General features: G+C 40.5%; 1 protein-coding gene across 47 annotated transcripts in view; it reads left to right on the top strand.

Annotated features, from left to right (window-relative positions):
- Positions 1-26,246, top strand: part of Nrxn3 (neurexin 3) — a 1,550,418-nt gene that overhangs the window by 739,459 nt on the left and 784,713 nt on the right. For 27 of the 47 annotated variants that reach the window (XR_012907734.1, XR_012907733.1, XR_012907732.1 and 24 more), the window contains 4 exons: positions 5,273-5,392; positions 13,219-13,600; positions 15,039-15,229; positions 16,014-16,187. Coding sequence is in view for 39 of the 47 variants with exons in the window: in XM_075948192.1 (XP_075804307.1) it covers positions 5,273-5,392; positions 13,219-13,600; positions 15,039-15,229; positions 16,014-16,187 (867 nt within the window). In the remaining 8 variants the exon portion in view is untranslated. Of the gene's footprint in view, positions 1-5,272; positions 5,393-13,218; positions 13,601-15,038; positions 15,230-16,013; positions 16,188-20,958; positions 20,986-26,246 lie in introns of all 47 variants that reach the window. The other 20 variants (XR_012907730.1, XR_012907729.1, XM_075948214.1 and 17 more) reach the window with 1 other exon arrangement.

Raw genomic sequence — 26,246 nt, 5'->3', positions numbered from 1 at the left:
GTTTAAATTGAAGTTTTTTTTTTTTTACAAAGTGTAATATGACCTCTTCTATGATGATGGGTTCTATTGACTGAGAAAGTATTCTAAAGATAAAGGTCTAGAGAAAATGACTGAGATAACCATAAAGGTCTGTGGGAGTTAAATGTGGCTTGGCCCTACAGAGAGCACAGAGGTTACCTAGACTATTACAAAGTACATGTGGCATCCCCCATAAGGCTGGTTTCTATTGACTGAGAAACAATGTTCAAGATAAAGGTCTAGGGAGAAAGCATCCTGGATAAATAGGATATCCCGGGGGACTGAGTGTAGCCTAGCCCTACTGATAGTACAGGTCACTATAGTATATATATACTAACTATATCCATTCCCAGCTTTCTGGGCAGAAAAATAGGTTCTGTATAATCTTCCTTTAAGAGACAACCCTGCCTGTCTACCATTCCTGGTTTCCCTAGGGCTTATCTGTGAGCACAAGGACCTCATGCCCTCTAAACATAGAGAAGTCAACTCTCCTGAGATGTAGGTCGTCTTCCTTAATTTGTCTTTGCCTCTTCAGGTTTCCTCACCAGTAACTAAAGGGCAGACCCATGAAGGATCTTTCCCATTTTGCTTATCTTATCTCAATATCACACTGATTGCGTGGTCTCACTGTTCCTCATTTAGCATTTGTTAAACCTCATAGTTGTCAGTTCCCTAACACTGCCGCAGCTGAGTAGCTGTGTACAGTTAGCACACGAAGTACTGAGGTGGATGGGCAGTCGTTAGGAGAGGGTGGGCAGTCTGTGGCTGAAGATGTTATCCGTGCTGGACTCCCTGCAAAGTTTTTATTTATTTATTTATTTATTTATTTATTTATTTATTTATTTATTTATTACTAGAATCTGGATCTTCACCATGGTGTACGTGCTCAGTAGAGTTGGGTCACTTGTAGAAGACTTATTCTGAGCACATTGTACCTTCCATACCTGTTGTGGAAAGTTCCTCGGTTGTCCCTGAGGCTTGAGGACTTTGGTGAAAATGAAATAATCGAATTGAGCAGTTTTGCTACAATAATTTCATCTAATCAGATTTTGGAAATCTGCTGAGTTTATACTTACAAAGGCAAACCAGATACTGCCTTAACTGTTTTTATATATATATATATCTAGACAGAAAACAAAAACACTTCCCTGTCCTTATTCTCCTCCTTAAGTTCCTTTCTTTGTCTTTGCTTCACCCCTAAATAATCTGTTTCTCTGGGAAGGGTGGGCAATAAAATCTCTGTTGCTCTGGGCTCAGTAGAGTTCTTGTCGCAGCTAGGTGCTGATGAAATAAAGGTAAGTGTTTTCTTCATCAATGTCTTTGTTTTTTTTTTATCTAACACAATAATTTGCACATATTTATAGAATTATATATACCTTTTTAAGAGAGAATGTTTTGTGATTTTTAAAGGATTGTAGGACTTTCTTTTAGACTCACGTGGAATATGGATCCTAGGGAAACCAAGGTATCATTTTCTCTTTTGCGCAAATAGAGAAATTCAGGTGAAGAAAAGTCATGTTGATCACCCGTTTCAAACCCACACAATCAAAACTCCCCAAACGTTCCCTCCAATTTTGAAAACAGCCCTTTGTGGCAGATGGAAGGAATCTCTACCGCCTGCATATGAGCAAAACCATCGGGTTTACCTTAATTTTGTGAGGTCATAGAAATAGAATAATAAAAATGTGTATTTTGAGGTAACCTGTAGTTTCTGTGGCTATATTGTTCTTAGAGGAAATAGCAAAATCATACAATATCGTCTGTTCTCTAAAAAACTTAACTAGGTTAAAAATGATTAAACTAAAGCCCACAGTGGAGGGAGCTAAGAATTTTTTGATATCAAAGTGTCATCTTCCTCCAAGCAACCAGCAGTAATTTTTATTATAGTGTTTTATTTTGATTTTATTATTAGTTCTTCTTGCTTAATGACCTGGGATTTCTCTTGGGTTCAAGAAAAGAATCTGTTTGGCGTTTTTCAGCTGTTATTTCTTGTTCTCTGTTGTCTGCTTATCAGAAAATTAGTCCATATTCCAATGCGCAAAACCTCCCCTCACAGAGGCAGTGGAAGTGAAGAGGGTCTCAAGGCCGGAATGAGTGGACATGCTGTTGCTACCACCACAAGCAATCATGAAAGGATTTTTGTTTTTCAGGCATGAAGAATTCAGTTCTCTACTCTTACAAAACTCTGTATGTCAGAACTCTTCCTCTGTGGTTCTCCTCTTCATCATAAATATCATAACCTGGGGGAAGTCAGCTATGAGAGTGGATTGGGTTCTGTTTAACTGTAGCCCTCATGTCTGAGCAGCCTAAGGGGACTCATAGGATTTCCTGGGATCAATATTTCTTGTATACACTGTGAAAGAAGGGAAACATGCCAACACATACATCCAGTGGGAACCCCACTTCAGATCATAATCATCTTAGTTTTTGAAGAGACAACAGCGTCGGAACATTTATGGGTCTGAGGTTGTTAGTTCTTGGTTAGTGTTATTTTCAATTCAAACGTGAACAATGTCCTTTTCCTTCTTCTTCCTTTTGGGGGCACCCTCTACCTACCAGAAAGAACTCTACTCATTACCCACCGTTGCTGCTTCACTGGCTTTTTGAGTGATTCTATTCAACTTGTGGGTGGGGGTTGAGGTGGGAATCCTCCCTGAACTGGATCTTTTCAGCTTTGCAAGCCGAAGTTTGTTGTGTTTCCACCTTTTGCTTGTGTTAGCATCAACTTGTGTTGCTTACCAACTCAGTCTCCTTTGGGAATTACAGGTTAACTTGACACCCCCCTCTCACTTTGCCGAAACTTGCAGCTGAATTTAAAAATCACTTTCCTTTAGCATGGTGACTTGGCCTTTTGGCTTGATTAAGAATAAATGCCATTAGCACTTCACTTCCAGAAGATGGGCTTCATAAAGTCTTGCTGAGGTTCATCAGTTTGCTACTTGAAAGTGAATATTGGCCAAGATTCCTTGTCATTTTAATGAAATTGGTGTGAATCTTTTTCACCCACTCTTACAATAATGAGAATTAGTGATGTCGGAAATAGCAGGGCATAAAAAGTTTCACTAATCTTTCCATAAATTTAAGTAATAGGACATCACATTCTAATGCTTTAAAGTTGAATGGACAGTTGAATATTTGTGTTTGAATCTGGCCACCACACACATTTGCTGGATACCTTTAAATGCTATACCTATAAAATGCTGGCTTCATTGAAAACACCTGAGGCAAAAATAAAGCTTCTTTTGCATTTCTGTAGCTAACACGGTGCTTAGGTAGCAATGTCCCCAACTGACTGTGTTTGTGCTTGTCATTCTCTCTTTTCTCTTGTCCCCAATCTTAGAAATTAACTGATGTGAAAAAAAAAATTGCCTAAAGAACAGATGTTCCCTTGGAGGAGAGGTTTTAAATAGCCCATATCTGTAGCAGTTCTGCCTCCATAGCCACTTTTCTCCACATCCGTCTTCTCTTTGTTCTCTCTTGGCAAAGCATTTGTACATAGAATAAAAAGGATAAAAACATAAAACACAACGGCAGATTTGTTTGTTCTAAGAACATCCACTCTTCTTCTTAAAAGAACCCACATGATGTCATCCATTTTTCTCCCACTGCCCTCTCAGTGGGGGGGTCTGAAAGGGGACACTGCGTCCATCTGAGGCTTCAGTTGAAGGAAATAATGAACGGGTCTATTTAGTGATTTGAAATGTAGAGGGGGATTCCATTTTACTGTGTGAATTCAAGATAGCATTAAGAAGCAAATATGATATTAAGTAACAGTTGTTTCTTAGCAAATTCTTCTCCGAAGAGTCATCAAGCTATTTCATGCCATCGGTATGGGATTTGAGGCTCACTGGATCAACCCAAGTTTCATCACTGATGTTCAAGAGTCTTACTCCTTTGAGTAGCATGTTGGATGGTGGATAAATTCCAAAGGAAAAAAAATATGCTTGTGCTGAAACTAAAATAAAATTCTTCACTCTAAAGCCTTTATTTTTCAAGGGGAAATGATCTCCCAAACTTTACCTCTGTTACCCTTAAAGCCAGCTCAACTAGGAATATTAACTACTCAATATTTGAAAAGTACAACTTAACAATTATCTAAAGATTCCTGCCTGAGTTTATTTTCTTTCCAAAATAAGGTATCATAGCTTTCTCTTACATATTTTAATATATTTCAAGTTATTTTAAGCACAAAGCTGTGCATATATTGACTGATTCGTTCAGCATTGCGTAACCATCAGCTTCTGCGTGAATAAGCTCTGTGCCTCAGAAGGAGAAGCTTGGTCCAAATCCACAGCTTCCCTGATGCGTTCTTTGTCTTCAGATTTTCATTTTGGGTCCATGATGATACACATTCTGAAGTTAGTTTCTTTCCTCTTGCTAATGGCAGCATCCCAATGCCTTGTGTTTCTCTGTCTTACAGTCTTTTGCTGTAAAACACCACAATTCCTTGCTTCCCAGGCCCTTCATAGGGGTCAACTTGAATTTCATCTTGACTGTCTTAACATGGGTTCTCTTGAGACTACTAAGCTGACTCCTTTACCTAGTAGTTCCTTATGTGAAACACTGTTTTGAGATTATATGTTCAATATTGAAATTTATGGTATTTCTTTCTTTTGATCTTTTGAGTTTTTGTTTGTTTCATTTGTTTTAGTTTTTGGAGGATGATGAACAGTGAGAACAGCCTGGATCCCCTTGTGTTACCCCAGGGGTATTGATTGCAGTATTTAAACCTAGATACAATTTTTAGTGTTGCTTACTTTTTTGATTGCTATGGTTGTTAAATTCTGATAGGACTGTGGGTTACTAGAAATGGCAAGTTAAGGAAATAGAATTTGAAGAGTAATTTCTTACACATTGGTAAATATTTTGTAAAAGCCACACTTTTGTACTAAGCTTAAAGAGGCAAGTGACCAATAAAAATTAAATGGTGATGAATTTTTGGTATCTAGCCTTACCAAAACAAATGCCCGCTGATTAGCGATCACTGTAAATCTTAAGTGTTTTTAGTATTTAAAGACCTCATAACTATGCATGAGGGAGGATACTTATATCCTTCATTATGGATGAATGTCATTCACGTTTTGATTGAGATGTCTGCTTTTGGAGATGAATATAGAGGGTTGCATGGGAACAGTAGCAGTAGGAACCGTGGCTGTCCTGGGCCATGTACACCAGTGTGGCTTTGACAAACTTTATGCCCTGAGCAGTACTCTGAGAGCCGGTTCTAACTTTTGACACTTACCACCGTTCTTAGGCAAAGGACCTGAGACCCTGTATGCAGGTCAGAAGCTCAATGACAATGAGTGGCACACCGTCCGGGTGGTGCGCAGAGGAAAAAGCCTTAAGCTGACAGTGGATGATGACGTGGCCGAGGGTAAGTGTGACTGTGGTGGGCTTTGTCTCTGCTTTCACTGTCTGGTCTGTCTGCCGTTCCCCCTTTGGAAGTTTCTATTCTCTTTAAAGGAAGTAACACCTCGTGTTCTCTATGGACAAGCACAGGCAAGGCTAAGAATTTCCCCTTACTCCGTATTTCACAATCCTTTTCTCCAGTTTGTATATAGGTAGCCCACTACTGCAATATCCTTCTCATCTGGCTCTCTCTTGGGTATGTAGTCTATGCCCAGAGAACAGGTGTAGAGTTATATAGATGCCTCTGTTACTAATAACTAAAAATGCCTGATCAGTCACTCTCTACGTCAGCTCGCTGCGCCAGCAAACAAATCACTCTTTAATAGGGGAAATGGAGAGTCCAAAAATATAGGATGTCACAGAAAACACGAGAGGAGCATGTGGTAGGAGGTGCTGGACATGTTTGTTTTAATTAGCCATTCAGTTATTTAATTGTTATTCACTAAGTACCTGTTGACAGAATTTTCTGTCCTTCCCGGTCCCGCAGCTATTCAGTCCCGAAGAAACACACAGAGGCCTGCATTAATTATAAACTGGTTGGCCTATTAGCTTAGGCTTCTTATTAACTCTTGCATCTTAACCCATAATTCTTGTCTGTGTTAGCCACGTGGGTTGGTACCTTTTATCAGCGAGGCATTCTCATCTTGCTTCCTCTGAATCTGGGTTACAGCTGCAGACTGAGCCTTTCTTCTTCCCAGAATTCTCCCATTCTGGTCACCCTGCCTATACTTTCTACTTGGCTACTGGCCAATCAGCATTTTATTAAACCAGTGCAACTGACACATCTTTACAGGGTACAGGACCATTGTCCCACATCGTTGTTGTGAGAGGAACTGGCATAGAGTGATGCTCAAACAGGCAAATCCTTTGTACAACAGCTTGGTGTTTAGGAAGGCGTTGTGTGTGTGTGTGTGTGTGTGTGTGTGTGTGTGTGTGTGTGTATAAAGGAACACTGAGAGTCCCAGGCAATATGGAAGTGCTTCCTGCTGACATGCTATCCATCAGCAATATGTTAGAATAGTAGAAGATAAGATAAAAGGTGCTCAAAAATTACCCATTTCCTATTATTAAACCAATTGAGTAGATTGGGAAGAATTCTGGTATTTGAAAATGTTAAGAATATGTCTTGTTGAGGGAGGGGGACTTGATTGGAGGAGGGGGAGGGAAATGGGAGGCGGTGGCGGGGAAGAGACAGAAATCTTTAATAAATAAATAAAAACATAAAAAAAAAGAATATGTCTTGACATTCCCGTGTAGGTGAGTAGGAATATAATTGTCAATCAGTTGAGAAAGCAACCAACTGGGGTGGGGAAATTAAGAGTGGCTAATGAAGGTAGACTCAGAATTTGATGGATCGTTTTAATTAGTCAGGCAATGATCTCTAGTTCATTGCCAGCCGAGTATCCAAGCACACAGTGTGCCGAACTCACATCCTAGAAGAAAATTAAACTCGATTCTGCACAGGGCAGTTCCATGGGACTCTGGTGTCATCTGATCTAGCCTGGACATTAACTTCCTGCAGGACCTTTGGGAAGCCACTCACTATTCCTGACCCTTGTCTAATTCAGTCTGTAACCTCAGCTGTAGCCGCCGGTGCCTTCTCCGAAGAGCGGGAGAGAAGCCTTGGGTTTAAAACAGTCAGTGCCACGAAACTGTTTTATGCTTTTTGGATAAATATACAGAATCTCCTTTTCTTCATTTCTCCATTTTTAAACTTGAATTTTTGTGATTTTTTAGGGCCCTTTCCATCATAAATGTTCTGTAACAGTGGGTCCAAAAATTTAATTTTAATTTATGAGCCCAAGCTTCGCTACTTCTATACTTCTAGAATCTTTAATTGTAGAGTGTGTGGGGGGGAGTGGGTGGAGAGAGAGAGAGAGAGAGAGAGAGAGAGAGAGAGAGAGAGAGAGAGAATCTAGACAGAAGAAAAACACACACCATATATCCATCCAGCTTTAGATGTGGTGCTAGCTGTTTGATGATTATCTGTTCCTTTAATCTTCAATAATTCAACATACTCTTTCAAAATAAATGTCCCTATTGTCATTTTACTGAAGAGGAATGGGGAAGCTAGAGCTGTGTAAGTAAGCTTCAAATCCACGTCTGTATGATCCCAAAGAAGGAAGCAGTTCGCTGCCCTTCACAATCCATCAAAAGAAAATGATTTCTCTTCCAGCACAGGCAAAGCATAATGAATGGCTAGGGTGAGGTGGGGAATACATCTCAGGATGCCGACCCCGGCACTCTGTCTCTTTCCTCTCAGAGCCATACCAATTATCAAAGACACAGCTCAGTCATTGGAAGGACTTTCTGACCTATGGGACCTCAGGGTAACTTAATGGTATGAAGTGAATATAGAAAATGGGATGAAAATGACTTTGTTGTTTAGAAGCAATTTTCGATTTGCATTAATTATTCAAGCTGTCCCCATGAACTGTGAGATCAGACAGTAGCCTGCAAATGCTGTGCTTGCAAGCAGCACTAATTCCTCTGGATTTGGCTGGTTAAATCCCAGGATACAGTTTACAGCGTGTTATAAATAGCTACCACTAGGTGGCACTCTCAGCCCGGTCTCACTCAGCAGTGAGTTCCTTTCATTTTCCTTGAAAACCACAAAACACAGGCCCTGAGAATTGCAGAACTAAGGGTACAGTAATCCCTTGCCTTGATCATTGTTCTTCTATAGAACCTTTGGAATAAAGGCAATTATGTACTGTGCTTTCTATTAGCGCTAACAATTAGAGCGTGGGGCTAAGCCTTGGCATGTCCAAGCCATCTAGTAATTTTATTTGAAATTAATGAATTCTTTCACTTTCAGCCATACCCCCTACTTCAGTGCTGCTGGAAGACAGCAGCTGAAAAGTAGAAAGGAATCTGGGAGTGGAAAAGAGTTTGTTTGTTTGGTGTTTTTATTGTTGATTTTTTTTAAACAGTGAAACAAAGCTTGGGGATATAATTTTAATTTAGAGAATTCATAAAATCAGGCAGTGACTCTAAAATATACATGGTTCTAAGTGGTGTTATATTGGCTTACTCAGTAATCCTTTCCATACTGTTTCAGGTCCTCCAGTGTGCCAAATTTCTAACTAGGCTATACAAACGACATGTAGAATAGGCCAGGCTCGTTTGTCACCAAAGGCCAAGAAAGAAAAAGTCTCCAGCCTGGTGTTCTCCATTTTTTATCATACAATTGTATTCTTGGAAGAAAGAGCACTAAGTTCGGTAGACAGTTAATAAGGCTTGATTGATTGATGGGGCTAGATTTCTATTATTAAGGACAAATTAAAAGAACGCTTGACTTCGTTTGTGTTTCTCAGAAGAGCGAGCTAATGTGCTCAGACAGCACACTTGGCCCAGGACTTCTTGCTCCGGCCCAAACTGACTTCTCTCTCATCCACCTACAGTCTGAATAAAAACGTCCTTTCTCAAAATCTCCCAACAACAATTTATTACTCGTGTTAATAAAACGTTGATAGGGTGTGAATAGGAAATGTTAGGTCACAAAGTGAAGTTCTTTATTCAAGGCTCATTAGGAGGTTTTGAATAGCTAGTGCACATTGCTCATCACCAATAACTGAATATATACTAATTGCCTAATATATTTGGCTTCGGAATTATTTTTAGAATAAGGCATTTTTATGGAACACATTTTTCAAAAGTGCTGAGGACATGGAGAAAAGTGTCAGGATCCAGTGGGTCTGGAGAATTGTGATGAAAATGTAAAGTCCCTAACTGAGACTTTATAGACCTCCCTTTTCTGAGCTACTCTTATATGTTTGGAAGTCATAGAGGACCTAGTGCCTTCTTCCAACATTTCCCAATGTTATTATTAATATCATCATCATCATCATCATTTATTATCATTACTATTTGTTTAAACTCGTACTGTTGGCCAGGAATTATATGAAAAGAAAAATGGCCATCCAAATTCTTCCCTTCAAGTTAATGTCTCAAGTCTGAGCCCACTGCATGTTCCCCCACCATATCACTGAAACCTGCTGAACTCAGCCTCCCTTGGAGGCCATGAGATACCCAGAGGCACTAGATTGTCCCATTTGTAACAAGAACTTCTGTGTAAAATAAATGAACAATGATTAAAACATTCAAAAAAGGAAAAGAATAATAACTAGTAGCCCATGGTTATGGTCCTAGAAACTTTCTAGAATTTTGTGCTGATGCCCTTAATCCTGACCAAGGCATACTCATTTCACAAATGGGAAATGGAAGAGTAAAACAGTTAAGAACCTTGCCTAAGGCAACCAAGTGAAGAATCTGTGACTCTAGAGTTCAAATCTGAGGAAGCTATCCCCAGAGCCTAACTCATCCTCCGTGTGCTCTGTGGTCATGGGAAATTGCAGATCTGGCCAGAGTTTTCCTGGGGTTCCTATTTGTCTTCATTCTGAGGGGTACTATGCGACTGGCTTGTCACCTGCTGATGAACTATGGAAGTGACTAAGGACTAAGGCCACAAGGCTTTCTTAGGAAAGATGGCCAATCATCCTGAGTTAGGTGGAATGGTATCTGGTACCCAGTAGAAGACTGGACTCTATTACAGTTACTACACGACAGGGGTAGCAGATCAAGTCCATCTACTGCTTTTTTATGGGCAAAGATATGGAAAATGCATCAAAATTTTCTTCAAAAACATTAGCGGTATGTGTGCTATGCACATCTGGATTCGGTTTGAAGGTCTGCCATACCAACCTGTTGGGACCTTAACCAAACTGCTTCACCTCTGAACACTAAGTACCCTTACCTCTAAGGAGACATAATACTGCCATCAATTACTTAATGCTTATTGTGACACATGTCATAGTCGGAAGCTTAGCACAAGACCTTGCATATAGAGATAGTTAGTCCTCGTATCTCTTTATTATCTTTCACTCAAGCCTTTTATTTTTCTTTCCTCTGGAATTCTAGAACAGCCATTCTGAGGTATGCATATACCTATTGTCACATGAGAAAATGTTTGGTCTACACCCCAAGTTCAGAAGTTGTTGTCTTCTGCAGGGTTCTCAGTTCCATATGTGGATTAAACCACACATGGACTTGTTTTGTCATATTTGACTAGTTTGGTGGAAGTTTCAATTGTCAAGCAAAGTCTTCTAAAATTTTTGTCAGATGTAATAACATAGGGTATTTTGGGTGTGTGTGGTTGGCTTGGTTTTAGTCTGTGTAACAGGTAGGTGAGTTTCTTTAGTGAATAACAGAACCATTTTTTTTTTCTGATTTGGGGACCTACATTGCTAGATCCCCCACTGTCCTAGACTTGTAGTGGATCTTTTCCCTGAGTCATCCTAAATCCTCAATCAATCTTTGGCTCTGGGCTAAGCTCTTGAGTTCCCTTGTTTATTTCTTTTTCTCTTCCTTCTTTACATCCTTCCTTCCTTTCTCCAACCCTTCCTTCCTTCCTTCCTTCCTTCCTTCCTTCCCTCATTCCTTCCTTTGTTCCTTTCTTCTTTCTTGTTTATTTTATTTTGAGACAGGGTTTGCTTGTGTAGCCTTGACTGTCCTGGAACTCGTTCTGTTGACCAGATTGGTCTCGAACTCACAGAGATCCACTTGTCTCTGCCTCCCCAGTTCTGGGATTAAAGGCGTGCGCCACCACCACCACCCAGCCCCTTGCTCTTTTCTTGTCCTACTTATCCTTTTGCTCTGCCTCTTTAAAAAAAATTCTCATCCAATACCCTATGTACTTTCATTCTGCTTTATAAAGCTGGTAATTTTCTTGGTAGGCAGACTTTTCTCAGCCCTCAGTCCCGAAGATAAAATTTTGTAGAAATCTCTCAGCTGAATTTAAAATTGCCTCTCTGATTCCTTTGGGAACTCTTTGGATCGCATGGGGTTGCCTTTGCTTTTAAGGGTTTCACTCTGAAGTTTCTGTGTGGAAGGATGTGAGTGAGGGCACAAATAGTAACATCAGCACCCTGCAGTTCCTCTGACTCCATGCAGGTTGCCTGTGGTCCCTTTCCGGACACTTCCTATACTAGTCCCCACACCTGCTATGAAGAGATAGGGCCGAGTGGAGTTGGGTGCTTTGTCAATCGCTTCACTGTTTGAAAACGTGAGAATTTTAGATTATGTTCATTTCATGACTAGTACAATTGTCTATATTAAGTAATTTCATGTCCTAATTCCTTCTCCTAGTCATTCAATTGTTAACAAATTTATGTCGCATTTTGATTTTTGCTCTAGCTACAACTTATGTATTTAACGAACATCATTATTTTATTTTTGCTTATATTAAAAGAATAATTTGACACCCGTTGTCAAAACACCATGAAGAGGCTCATCAAATGTAAGCCCTGATTTCTGTGCTCATTTGCAAATCTTTGAATTACTTCTGAGCTTGTGTCTGAGGAAGTAGGATCTATATTTAAAATCCAAGGAGATGAATAAATCTTTCAGACATGGTTGGATCTCCTAGACTCCAGCTAAGTTATCCAAGAAGACAAATGCCCACCCTTCCTCTTTGACACTCAAATTCTCGACCAGTAGAGAGTGAAAGAAAAGGAAGACGGATAGACATCAAATGTCATTTATCAGTGAGACATCTGATAGTAAAACAACAGATTAATTTGACTGAGCCAAATTAAGGAGAAGGTCACTTTGTCTGATAGAACTGATGACTCTTGTGGGGTCCCTGCCATGTTGTCTGTGGGAGAAGCAAATCTCCTCATAAGACTCTTACCCCCAAAAACAGTTTGTCTCAGCACCTATCTCTTGAACCTTTGTTTTTGCTTTTATGTTTTTAGTTTTGAAATTAAAACATAATTATAACATTTCTCTCTTCCCTTTCCTTTCTCTAAGCTCTCCCATTTACCTTCCCTGATCTCCTTCAAATTCATGGTCTCTTTTTCATTAAAAAATATATGTATATATTCCCTAAAAATGACCGATCATTTGGTAACTTTGGAACTTTCTAGAAAGGCCTATTTTCAGGTCTCACCTTGGAGTGATGTACTGTGAGTTTGGGCCTCAGTTTTTCCGATTATTGGACATAGACAAATTTTCCAACTTTCTAGCTTTCAAAGATCACGGTTTTACTCTTTAGATCAAAGTCTATAGTTATGTGACTAGAGATGAATTTTGTAGCCCCACCTGATTATGGTCAACTTTATCCCGTTTGCAGGATTCAAGTACAAGCTGTCGCTTTGGAAGGCAACAGTATTAGTTTTAGGAAACCACAATTAGTTGCTTTATACGTACCAAGTAATGACTTACTATGAGAAATTGTTGGTCAGGGAAAAAAATAACTTCTTATGATTTGATTTAAGGTTCCTTCCTTCCTTCCTTCCTTCCTTTCTTCCTTCCTTCCTTCCTTCCTTCCTTTCTTTTTTTCCAGACACAGGTATTCTCTGTATAGTCCTGGCTGTTCTGGAAACTCTCTCTGTTCACCAGGCTGGCCTCAAACTCCTGTAAACTATGGCTGTGAAGAAAACTGTCCATTTTACTCCCTGATCCCTGCCTCTGCTTCCTGAGTTGATTCTTGAATGAAGACAATGAATAGTGATGCCCTTTCACTTGGGTTCTCTGTTTGCTCACGGTTTTCTTTCTGAGACGGCATTCTCAGCAGCTGACTGAAGTCACGTGTCAAAAGAGTAACTTTGGTTGAGCTACTACTTCACTTCCTAACTGAGCTCAGACCAGGTGCTACAGACTCTCACGAGTATTGTGTTTTCTGGGACAGAACTCAGAAACTTGGAAACACGTTCCTTCTGTAAGATAGAGGAAGGTGGCTGCGAGAAAACAGTAATTTTCCCCATTCCTACCTCATTTCTGATTATACAGGTACGATGGTGGGAGACCACACCCGCCTGGAGTTCCACAATATTGAGACTGGTATCATGACGGAGAAGCGTTATATCTCTGTGGTCCCTTCCAGTTTCATTGGCCATCTTCAGAGCCTCATGTTCAATGGCTTGCTCTACATAGATCTGTGCAAAAATGGGGACATTGACTACTGTGAACTGAAGGCTCGGTTTGGGCTGAGGAACATCATCGCTGACCCTGTGACTTTCAAGACCAAGAGCAGCTACTTGACCCTTGCCACCCTCCAGGCCTATACCTCCATGCACCTCTTTTTCCAGTTCAAGACCACGTCAGCTGACGGCTTCATTCTTTTCAATAGTGGCGATGGCAATGATTTCATTGCAGTTGAGCTGGTCAAGGGGTAAGTAGGAGAAATCACTTAGTTGATGCTGGCAATGTTACTGAAACGATGGCTGTGAAGAAAACTGTCCATTTTACTCCCTAACCCCTGCCCTCGCTAGTACCCTCCTTGGTAATAAAGATCCACACAATGACTAGGGCTGGAAAGGACAGGGACTCAGGACTATTTAATGAAATTCTACTAAGTTGATGTCATAGATCTTTTAACTATGAATTGCTGTCCTTTGATGCTATTGTAAGGTAAGCTTATTTATGTTTTACCATATTTACCATAGTTTTATAGCTGTGGTGTGTATTATACAGGTCTTTGATGTATTGCTAATTGTAGTCAGTAGGTGCATAGTAAGAAATGAAACCTAGTTATTTTACAACTCTACTAACAGCATTACAATTTTTATTTTAAGGGGAAAGCACTGATATAATCCCCCATTATCCAAAACCATGAAATTGAGTTTCCTGAATTTAGGAACATTGCAGAGGTTAACATTGTAATATTTAAACCACTCTTTGTCCCCCCCTATTCTGCTTTAATATATTGGAAAGTAGTGAAATAAGAACAAAGACAGAACTGGGGATGTAGCTTGCCTGAGTGCTTGTCTACCACGCACAAGGTCCTGGGTTCAATTCCAGCGCAGCATGCATTGGGAAGGTGTGATGGCACACACCTGTAAAACAGCTGTGGTGTGATAGAGACAAGAGGATCTTGTCTCTGTGAGATGGCATTCTCACCAGCTGACTGAGGTCAAGAGTCAGGTGAATAACTTGGATTAATTTTTTACTTTACTTCCTCACTGACGTCAGAACAGGTGTGTGCTATAAACTATCGTGAATCTTAGCCAGTCTCAGCTAGATAGCAAATTTGAGGTCAACCTGAGCTTTATTTGAGGTCAACCTGGACTACACAGATCTTGCCTCAAACAAATAAACAAACAAACAAATACGTTACTCAATCTTGATTGACTTTTGTTATTATTGTTCTATTGTGTTTTGTAGGGTCTCTAACTGTACCACTTCTTAGATCTAGATATTCCTATGAAGGATTAAAGAAGTAGACTTTTGGCTAAGTGTGGGTACATGTGCCCATAATTCCACAATATTTGAGAGGAAGATTGTGAGCTCCAGGCCAACCTACACTATATTGTGAAGTCTTGACCTAAAAAAAAAAATACAAAAAGTGAAAGAAGACTCTATCAGTCTGTGAATATGGAATTGAAATGAAGTATGATCTAATAGTTATTGAGAATTCTTTTCAGTGTATTTAATTGCTATGTTAGGCCAGGTCTGTACTTGAGATTTGAAACCCCTTGTTTTTGATATATATATATATATGTGTGTGTGTGTGTGTGTGTGTGTGTGTGTGTGTGTGTGTGTGTGTGTGATTGCTACTTAACTACTTCATGGTACCTGAAGTGATTGTGTGCTTTTTTTGTCTCTTGTAGGTACATACACTATGTGTTTGATCTTGGCAATGGTCCCAATGTGATCAAAGGCAACAGTGACCGCCCCCTGAATGACAACCAGTGGCACAATGTTGTCATCACTCGGGACAACAGCAATACCCACAGCCTGAAAGTCGACACCAAGGTAGTCACTCAGGTCATCAATGGTGCCAAAAATCTGGATTTGAAAGGTAATTCTCCTACAGAAGTTTTTATTTTATATCCCATCTCTCAACAGAAAAGTTGCTTTCGTGGGAGAGCTCCAGGTTAGGGGTTCCAACCATATATTTTTGTACCACGCATTTTGCATAGAAAAAGTGTTGATTTATACCATAAAGCTACTTATCCATGCCTCAAGATGTTTCGTGATCTCTGATAATATTAGGAATGTGCTTTAAGGGTCTAAAAGATGAGGTGATAAGTCAAGGCTATGTCAAAATGTAGGAGGGTCCCTGATAGAGGGGACAAAGATCTAGATGCAAATAAGTCTTTTCTTCCTGGGTGACATTGGTAACAATGTCTCAGCTGTACTTAGTACTGCGTGTATATACACACACACACACACACAGGAGGATAGTTGGTCATTACTCTCATTATGGGTTATTAGACCCTTGATTGAATGTCTGTAAAACTTTCAACATATTATTTCTAACAAACACAAAAACTACTAAATATATGGTTGTTCAGTTGAAAATGTGGTTAATCTTTACTTCTTGTAATTATAAATCTTCATACAGTTGATATGGTAATTCAGACTCTGAGGTGTGGAACACAAAATGAGTGACCAATCAATATATTTGGGTTAATAGTTTAGAAATTCTTGCAGTTATTCCTATTTTAGTTGACCCCTCCACCCCACTGTTGTGTTATCATCATCGAAGGAAGGAATAGTCTAAGGTGTTGAGCCTTATTGGACATGGCTGCCACATCCTTTCTCTACTCGATTTCTTTTACTTTGTGCATTTTTTTTTCTAGGTGATCTCTACATGGCTGGCTTAGCTCAGGGCATGTACAGCAACCTTCCGAAGCTTGTGGCCTCCCGGGATGGATTTCAGGGCTGTCTGGCGTCTGTAGACTTGAACGGGCGCCTGCCTGATCTCATCAATGATGCTCTCCACAAGAGCGGGCAGATCGAGCGAGGCTGTGAAGGTAGAACCTCTCTTCTTCCGAATGCACAGTCTTGTCACAAGCATCCAGCCTCCTTGCTGCTCTGCCAGTGGCTCCTTCCTCAGTTTACTCATCCTTTGTCATTCTCAGTCACCACCCAACAGTGCATCCTAATCGCTGTCCTCTTGTCACCTGTTGAGTATGCCAGACATGTGCCATGAATTCTAAGAAGGTTTGCTGGCAGATGTCCTTCCAGGTTTATATACTCGGCAGTGAAGTCCCTTCGCTGTCATGGGCATCAGGCTTCTCCCAATTTGTGCCTTTATTTTCAGAATGGCTGAAAGGGTACTGGAGATTTATTTTAATAATGGCAAAAGACAAAGAATCCAGATTGGTGTCACGATTTACAACACTGCTTCCTATTTTGGCCAATAGTAGCTGGAATCTTCATGAAAATCCATTGGGAGACAGAGAAATGATGTCAGAACGTCATGAGGATGGAAGGAAACGTTTATTGAGTACTTACTGGATCAGGCTCTGCTTGTCAGTCTCCAGTGTGCTGTAGAGGTACAGCCTCACTTCCCATGTTAGGAAGACCTGGATTAAGGTCCAGCTGACATTTGGTAATTAACTTAAACGCCTAGATCTATCTTTTCTTTCTTTGTGAAATGGGACGAAAGTAGGCACATTCAAAAGTAATTGGCAAAATCAGAAACAAACAAAAGGCCTGATACCTAGTGGGTACTGGATAAACGAGGGATTATTGTTCCTGAATATTATCTCATGCGAGACATATAATAGCACTGCATGTCTACCCACACTGCACAACAAACCATGTTCAGTCTTGTTTCTGTAGACACTGAAAAGAACAAGTCTTTCCAGAGCGGTTGATGACTGTAAGAACAACTTATCTCCAGCCAGTAGAGGGCAGCAGTGAACACATTCTGGGTTTACTCCTGCCTTCAGTTGGCCAGAGAAGAGACTGCATGCAGGTCATCCACATGCAAAGGAGTCTTTGCGTTCTTTCCTCTGGCTGAGCCTGATGGTCCTTTGTGCAATGTGTTGTGTTTTCTTGCATCCATTTTTCATTTCCCATGTCAAAACTGTTCGTTTATTTTCTGTGTTCAAGTTCATGAACACTACTTTTAAAGCAGCTTCCATTTGAGTAAACTCATTCCCTTAAAGCAGAATTTTGCAAGTGCTTCTCAGGCTAACTTGTGCTAAAAAAGATGTTTCCCTCTGCCGGAGTCGGTGGTCTGTGTTGGACTAGTATCATGAGGGTGACCCCTATGATCATTTTTCCTTTAACCAAGAATACATTTTTAATCCTGATGGCCATAAATAAGGTGTGTGTGTGTGTGTGTGTGTGTGTGTGTGTGTGTCTATGTGTGTGATGGGCAAGAGGTTAGGAATCAAAGGCACTTGAAGTAGCCATTTTGTGTTTTCCTGAAAATGCTGCCCAATTTCATTCAACTCAAAAATTTTTTTGAACTTACTGGTCTATTCAGAGTTCTTCAGATGCTAAGGGTGATGCAAGGATGAATGAAGTATTTGATATTACATTAAGAATCTTACTTTCGAAGGTTCAGGATGACAGTAGCTGAACTTCTTCTAGAAGCTACCAGAACAAGTTAAAGTCTGAAATCACATACTAAAAAGCATAAGACAGGGGTAGAGAGATGGCTAAGCAGTTAAAAGCTATCCTGCTCATTCACAGGATACAGATCCCATTCCTAGCACCCAGGGAAGGTGACTCACCACCACCTGTTACCCTTGGTCCTAGGATCCAAAATTTTTTATTGAATCACAGGCACTGCATTCATATGCATGCACACACAATTGAAAATAAAATCATTTCTTAAAAAAACACACACACAAGGCGCTACTTAAATAGCGCTTTAAAAATCATGTCTTATGCTATTCAGGTTGAAAAGTTAAGAAGAATCTTTTGTATGATCCAATGGAAAGGTAGTATAAGGGGCAGGGGAGCTGTGTCAGTAGGTAAAGGACACGGTATGCAAGCATGAAGAGCAGAGCTCACGTCCCTGGCACCCACATAAATGCTGGGTACCTAGGGCAGCTGCTCCACAATCTCAGAGCACAGGAGGTAGAGATGGGATCGCGGGAGCAAGCTGACTAGGTACTTTAGCTGCATCAGCAAGCTCTGGGTCGGGGGAGAGACTGCTGCAATAGACAAGGCACACAGTCATTGGAGGGGATTACTGACGTCACTTCCTGGCCCGTGTGCATGTGTTTGCATACACGCAGCCCATGTACACGTACTCATACCAAACACATGCAAGAAAAATAAAAAGAAAGAAATGTAGCGTAAGTCAGACATGCAATTGAAATTTTCCAATGGTTAGATTGTAAAATGGGTAAAGTGACAGGAAATTAGTTTACATTTTATATTTTATCTTAGTTAACCCAGTATAGCCCACATATTAGCAATTCAGTCTGTGTAATAAAGTGGCTAATAGATATTTTATATCCTTTTGATTACATTAAATCTTTAGAAGCTTGTGTACTTTTTATTTGTAGCAGCATCTAAGTTCACAAACGGCACTTTTTTTTAAATATTTATTTATTTATTATGTATACAATATTCTATCTGGATCCCATTACAGATGGTTGTGAGCCACCATGTGGTTGCTGGGAATTGAACTCAGGACCTTTGGAAGAGCAGGCAATGCTCTTAACCTCTGAGCCATCTCTCCAGCCCCAAACGGCACTTTTGAAGCTCTCTTGCTACGTGGGTTTCCGGTTGCTGTATCGGAAGCACACAGCTCTATAGACCATGAAACCTGGAGTGATGAGGAAAGGAAGCTGTAGGACTGGAATAAAAAGAGGCTGAAATTAGCGGTTACAAAATGTAAAGAGAGAAGCATGGAGGCTTGAGCCCTCCTCAGGAGAACTTTAGGGGAAAAAGTGAGAGCGGAAGCAGGAGAAAATTACCCAGCCCATTGGGAGAAATGTCCCCAGGCTGCCCTGCAGCCCAGTACCCGCTTCCGTGTTTCACCGCATGCATTATGGTGGCCTCCAGCCTTGCTCTAAGTACCATGATTGTTCAAAGCCGGATGCTGAGACTTGATGGCTCTCCCATCCATTGATGGCAAAGCCCGTGGGTCTAATCACATGCACTCTATTGCCATGGAGATAATTATGATGGTTGCCCACCAAGCATTAAGACTTCCCTACTGGGTGGGTTGAAGTGGAGGATGAGTACCAAGGGAGGGAGGAAGGTCCTTGTTTATTGTACACAAATTACTTAGATAATTAGCTTAAGTGGCTAGGAAAAATGGCCAAAAAGTAGGTTAAGGCATAAATTACTATCATTGATAGTTTGCAGCATTGTGAATAAGGCCTCAGAGAAGATCCTGGGGAGCCTTTTTAGGGTTTTTTTTTTTTTTTTTTTTTTTTTTTGAAACGACGCTGTGAAAGATAGCAGCAAAGAAAAATGAAGGGCCTGAAACCTTGGAAAGACTACCAAAGATTCCATTGTCATGACTCTTGCACACAGCAAATGACTCCTGAGACTATCTTAGGGGATAAGGTACAGGGGACACATGGGAAAGCGAGCATGTAGTTTGGTGTCATTTTTTTCATAGAGACTAGGGAACTAGTTGGGGACGGGATGTCATTACCAAAAGCCTTGACCTGGATCTACTTCAGATGGTGAAAATGTTGTGTTTTTATATATGTAAGTTAAAGCAGACTAAAGTATAACATATGTTCTTGCCAAAGTCACTGGCATTGCTATTTTAAAATCTTTTAAGATCCCTAAGGAATAAATGCATTATTTTCTACAAAGAATTTATATAAGAAATGAAAAGAGATTTTATTTTAAAATTTAGGAATTTGATATTTTTTATTTTCATTTTTAGGTATTTTTGGGTTTTATTTTTTAAAATGATCTTAAAATAGGCTTTGGTTTTATTTGATTTTTTTAATCTTTAATATCACTGAATTAGAAATTAAGTCTGACTTCTAGCCAAATTCTAGCTCTGACTTTTGACTCCTCATTGGAGGCGAGGATTTTTTTTTTTTGTAATGTTTAAATTAACACTTCACTTGGCTTGCAACAAATCCCTCTTCCCATGTTGTGATCAGCTTAGCTGTAGAGGCTAAGGTATGTCGAGCAGATGTGCTGTTCCACAGTTGTAGAAGGTAAACATCTGGGAGAAAACACCACGTGCTTCCTTCTGGAACTAGCATGAATCAATAAAAAAGGACTTGCATTTGGTGCCTTTTTTGCCCACAAACATTTGGTTATATTCCTACAAATTTTAACAACTTAAGTACTCTGGTGTTCCTAGTGGGTCACCTGGATAGAAATGCGTAACTCTGGTGCCATATTCTTTGGTGGCATCTTCAAGGGAGTAAGGGATTGGGGTAATCAAGAGTCGCCTGTGCTCAACTCCTAAAGTTTCCAAAGTATTTTTGTGGGCTTTGAATGTGCACACGTGTCTTTCAGTCTGGCCACACACTGCCTTTCTCTCTTGGCTGGATGTCTTGGGGTTGGCTGTGTGTGTGTGGGAAGACTCTCCTTGCCCATCGCTTGTGCTTTGTCAAGTTCACCGTTTCCCTGCCCCAGCTCTGCTGACTTGGCTGGAGGAGGCCTGCTCTGCTCTGGTCTGTGCATCCCCTTGTCTGTGCTGTCTCTGGTGACCTTGTAGAGCATTTCCAGTGTCTGTCTGAGTGATGTTGGCTATGCAGATTGCATTTTTTTGTTTCTGTAATGTTATCTTGTTGACTCAACTCTAACTAACCTCTGGTTATTGTTTTCGCTTTTTCTGTTCTTTTGCTAACAAAGTTGCGTTGACCAAAGCTGACCTGCAAGGTAGAGAAGGCTCTTGTACCACTTTGGAGTGAAAGATGCCCTGTGTGACCCTTGGTATTGTTACAGTAGAGGGCTTCTAGCTGTCACACCTCTTACAGAGCAGCCATTGTTGGGGAGGGGGCTGAAGCCAGTGTTCTTCCAAAAGGGTGACAGAAAACCAATAAGTACATATGGAAAATGGAAAATAACTGTACAAAGGAAATGACGTGGGTGATAAGAACATTACTCCATTCTGTGTGTGACTAAAAAGATTTGAAGCATTCTATACTACAACTATTTCTCAACAGGATTCATCCTGGAAACCATTTTTATTTGTCATGGAGGGCCTGGTTCATTTTCATTTATTCAGCATGGATAGAAGAACTTTGAAAAGGAAGAAAAGGCCACTAGAGTTCTTAATTTATTACTCTCTATGTCAGGAAGGTCATTTTCTAGAGTGGGACATTTAAGTGCCTGGGCCCTATGAATGGCCATATCATTTTTTTTCTCAACTCATTTTAAAGAAGTATTTTAGTCATGTGGGGGATAATCATGTCTTTAAAACACTGCGGAGATTTATATTTCCTATTGGGGATTTTGGTTGAGCACTTTAGTTTTCTATTGTGTGATCTAAGCAGAAAAAGCTCTCTTGGGGGAGAAGGGGATCTGTTGCTTTTATCCTGAATACCCTCCAGAAAGCCAAAAGAAAAGCCTGCCTGGGAGATGCCAGTGAATATCTGCAGGCAGAAGCTGCTGCTTCTGTCATTCAAAGAGACACCTTGCAAAGTCAGTAATGACTTGTCATTCCTGTTGGGTCAGGCTGCTTTGACTCAGAATAGCAAGGGAGGAACAGAGCATTTTAGATGTCTTAAGGCAAGCAGGGCACAAAGTCTCCCATGGCCGCTGCAGAATCTGCAATCAGGCCAAATTGTTAGAAGTAGCGAAGGCAAAGGTAGTTTTAAAAAGTGATGTTTTATCTCTGGGATCATTTCCTTTGCTGTGACGTCCTTGTTATATACCAAGTGGGTAGGCACACCAGCTTCTACCTCGTGAGGGACATAACTAATAATGCTTTTTGATTAGATGCAGGTCTTTCCTCTTCATCTCTTCTTAGTAAATGGAAATATGTTCTGGTCTATATTACAATTAGTGAATATTAGTGTGTATATTATAATTAGTGAGAAGAAAAGAACATATACTTTGAACTTCAACATGCTTTGCAATACCACTCCGTTTAAAGCAGGTGGCCCTTTTGGGTAATGTTGTTTTAGGCATTATGCTCAATTATCAAAAACAGGGACCATGACATTTTCTTCTCCAAGCAGAGGAGCAGAAGGAGGAAGATTTAGCATACAGCGAGAGAAAGTCTGAAGTGGCTAAAGCTCCTTTGGACCAGATTTAATAGCTTAAGTGAAAAAGCTCTACATTTGCCTCAATTTTACTGTTCTCCAGTAAACTAACTACATGGATTTTGAGTTTCTAGACACTAGCTCAGGGTCTTTCTTTAGGGGCTCCATGTGTGGCAGATCATCTTACGGTACCCACCTGGATTAGTTAACTTTTCTCGTTACTGATGAAGTTCCAGATGAAAGCCACTTCCGGAAGGGGAGTTTAATTCTGTTCATAGTTTAAGGAGTAGTAGGCTTCATTGGGATGGGGAGGTGCATTGGCAGGGCTTTAGGGGGGCTGGTCTCTCATCTCCAATCAGGAAGCAGAGAACGGACAGGACTTGGGGACAAGTTAAGAAACTTAAAACTTGCACTCAAGAACCCATTTATTCCACTCATAATCCACTTCAACCTTCCAAAATGGCCACTAACTCAGGGCCAAGGGTTCAAACACATGCACCTATCGGGGAATATTTCACCTTCCAACACAAAAAGTGTACCAAGGGGTTTTCGACACTTACATAAAGGAGGGGTTGATCCCTCTGGGTATTATAAGTTATCAACCAAATATGTACATATTGGGGGAGAAAACACATCAAAATATCTTAGCATTCCCCTTTATAAAAACACGGTCAGTAACTGAGTTTTGAATTACACCTATGGTGCCACAAACTTGCTGTTTTGTAATCCAAGTCTCTTGCTTGTCTGAAGTTTGAGACTTCTTAGTTTGATTAGTGAGTTGCTGGATTGTGTTTTATTTATTTAATTTTTTAAAACGTTCAAAATTATTGTGCTGCTCGATTTAACAGGAAGAGTTCCAGCTCTTCCTACGTATCACGCATCTAGGATGGAGTGTGGGTTCTGCTGCCTCCGTATCAGAGAAGCCAGGCGATCAGCCAATAATTACCTTGCAGAATGAAAACTGTTATTTTGGCGTTATACATTGTGTCATGTGAGCATGAAGGAAACTGACTAGCCTGTGTGGTTGAGAATGGTCAAGGTGAGTGTTTCGGGATAGTGTCTCAGGCAGAGGCTTAGCTGAGCCTCAATAGCAGGTATTTTTCAGGTAGATTTAGAGGAAGCTCATTTGAGGCTGGCCTGGCACAGGGAACTGCAGACAGTTCAACTGAACTAAGGAAAAGTGCATGCGAAGCTGGTTCCGGGGCAGGGAGTGGAGCTGGGATGGCTGGCTAGTGATAGGGTTTGTCCTAAGATGAAGAGAGGAACTGAAATTTGGGTCCAGTTTGTGTTATATAAATGTTTACCTGCCCCTCTTAACAGAGTAGAAATGGATGAAAAGGATAGGAATTGAAGGCAGAGAGCAAAATGAGAAGTGAAGTTCCATATTACAGAGGGAAGAGACAAGTTCCTGGGCCCTGCTCCTCTACTAGCCAAGGAAAGAAACATTTTCCTCCAAGAAGATTCTCTGAGTCTGTAGAATGAGGGGGAAGTCTTTCTCCCGTTTGCTCCATTTCTCCCTGCTGTGCTGTCTTTCTAGTTAATAGCAGAGACACATTATGACAAAAGATTGCGAAGAAGGACCTCACTGACTATCCCTGATTCACACCAGACTCTAAAGAGCATGCAGGAAGGCTGTGGGTCCTCCGGAGAGCAACGGAGATGCCATTGGGATCAGAGGTTTTGTCTTGATGTCAATGTGTCTTGGATAGCACGATTATTCTTATGGAACATATGGAAGCATATATATCATTTCTTTTGGTTTTCAAGGGGAATATCACAGGAGAAGAAGAGTCTCCCTAAAATCTTAGGTAAGAAAGGACCCGAAAAGTCCTGAAAGAAGCAAGTTTCCTCTGTTGGGAAAAAGGCAGGTGACGTAGACTGTGCAGAATAAATCACAGCGCATCAGTCAGCCGGCCAGTTCAACACGCTCACTTCTCCCCTCTGCTCTCTGTGGCTTTCCTTAATGGCTCTTGTTTTTAGAATTCAATGTTTTCTTTTCTAGAAATGTTAGCTTGTGTGAAGATAGTAGGCAGGAAAGAGAGGCATTCAGGATTAATCACATCAGTGACAAGAAACCTTATACGGTGGCTAACTTGTAGAAGGTCAATATTTTGGGGTTTGAATGCCTTAAAAATCTGACATTCTATTTAAGGCATTTTCACTTTTTAATTTAACTTTTGACACCATATTGCATTTTTTTTTATTTGCTCAGGTGGGTGGGTGGGTGTAGCTGGGTACGTGTACCTGGAGTTGAGAGGCAGCATTTGACAGCAAGTTTCCTCCTATCCTCACGTGGGTCTTGGGGAAGAAACCTAGTGTCATCATCCTTGTCCCTTAGTGCCTTTATCCCTCACTGGTCCTCTATTAAGTCATTTTTAGAAAAAATGGACATTTACTTTTAGTTTGCAGGGGACATTTTAATTTTCCAATTTTCTCACACGGAATACAGTTGGTTACTTGCCTCATTTTCTTCAAAGCTATGGGATGAATCACATTCTCCATTGTATTTTATGTAGCCCTTGACTAAAAGGAAATCAAGTTTTCAGAAATAGTTCTCCTCTTGGGAAATAATGAAGAGGGACAGGAATTAAGCAGAGCATCTCATAGTGGCTCTTGTTTTTGCCTCTCAGGCACAGGGGATTGTGTTAAAATGACCCCCTACCTACATATGCTATAGTTCCGCACCTCGCACCAACTTTGTTCCCTTCTTAAGCAGGAAGAAAAAGCCCAGTTTTACCGAACAGGAGAATGGATGATGTCATGTGTTAAGATGATGTCATGACTTGGTGCCGGGAATGCTACAGACTTTCAAATGATATCCCTGCCTTCACATGATCTACAATGTTATTGCCATTTTAAGCTTTTTATAGATTATTTCCCTTAATCCTTGCCACATGAGGTAGAATAAATCATATCTATGTCATAAAGATGTAGAAACTAACTTTACATAGGCCACATTTATATTACTAGTAATTGCTAAAACTGGATTTTAAAGTTATATTTCTTCTCCTACTATGTTTTAACGTTTATTTGTCCATTCCTGGTAGACTCAGTAACTAGATGGCCAGAAAGTATCTCAATGACTTTATGGTAGAGAGTTTTCATATAATATTGTTTTGATTACTTCTGATGCTATTTACCCAATAGTCATTATATTAGATAAGGTTTCTAATTGCTGTGATGAAAAAACCATGACCAAAAGCCACTTGGGAAGGAAAGGGTTTATTTTGCTTGCTTTTTTTTTTCCTTCATTCATCACTGAAGGCAGTTATGAGAGGAATTCAAATAGAACAGGAACTTGGATACAGAAGCTGATGCCCAGGTCATGGAGGAGTGTTGTATACTGGCTACTGCTCATAGCTTGCTCAGTCTGCTTTTTCATAGCACCCAGGGCCACCAGCCCAAGGGTGGCACCACCCAAAATGCTCCCATGCCAATCACTAATTAAGGCAATGCCTTAGAGAAATTTTTCTCAATCAAGGTTTCCTCCTCTCAGATGACTCTAGTTTGTATCAAGTTGACATAAAACTAGGCAGCACATTTATTAAGTATCTGAAGTTACTTTTATTTTGCTAGGCCTGTCCTTTGAAACCCACCCTCTCTCTCTCTCTCTCTCTCCTTTCTCTCTCTCTCTGTCTCTCCCTGTCTCTCTGTCTCTGTCTCTCTCTGTCTCTGTCTCTCTCCTCTCTCTCTCCTCTCTCTCTCTGTCTCTCTCTCTCTGTCTCTCTCTGTCTCTCTCTCTGTCTCTCTCTGTCTCTCTGTCTCTGTCTCTCTGTCTCTCTCTGTCTCTCTCTGTCTCTCTCTCTCTCTCTCTCTCTCTCTCTCTCTCTCTCTCTCTGTCTCTCTCTCTCTCACCACACATTTTTACTTTCCCTCTTTTGCCCTGACACATCAATAAGTCAGTGCTGAAGGGAAAAAATTAAATCTGAGAAT

Source organism: Microtus pennsylvanicus, chromosome 14 (genome assembly GCF_037038515.1).
Source record: "Microtus pennsylvanicus isolate mMicPen1 chromosome 14, mMicPen1.hap1, whole genome shotgun sequence".
NCBI classification, from domain to species: domain Eukaryota; kingdom Metazoa; phylum Chordata; class Mammalia; order Rodentia; family Cricetidae; genus Microtus; species Microtus pennsylvanicus.
The sequence above is the reverse complement of the archived record's forward strand: the minus strand, read 5'-3'. Positions and strand labels throughout refer to the sequence as shown.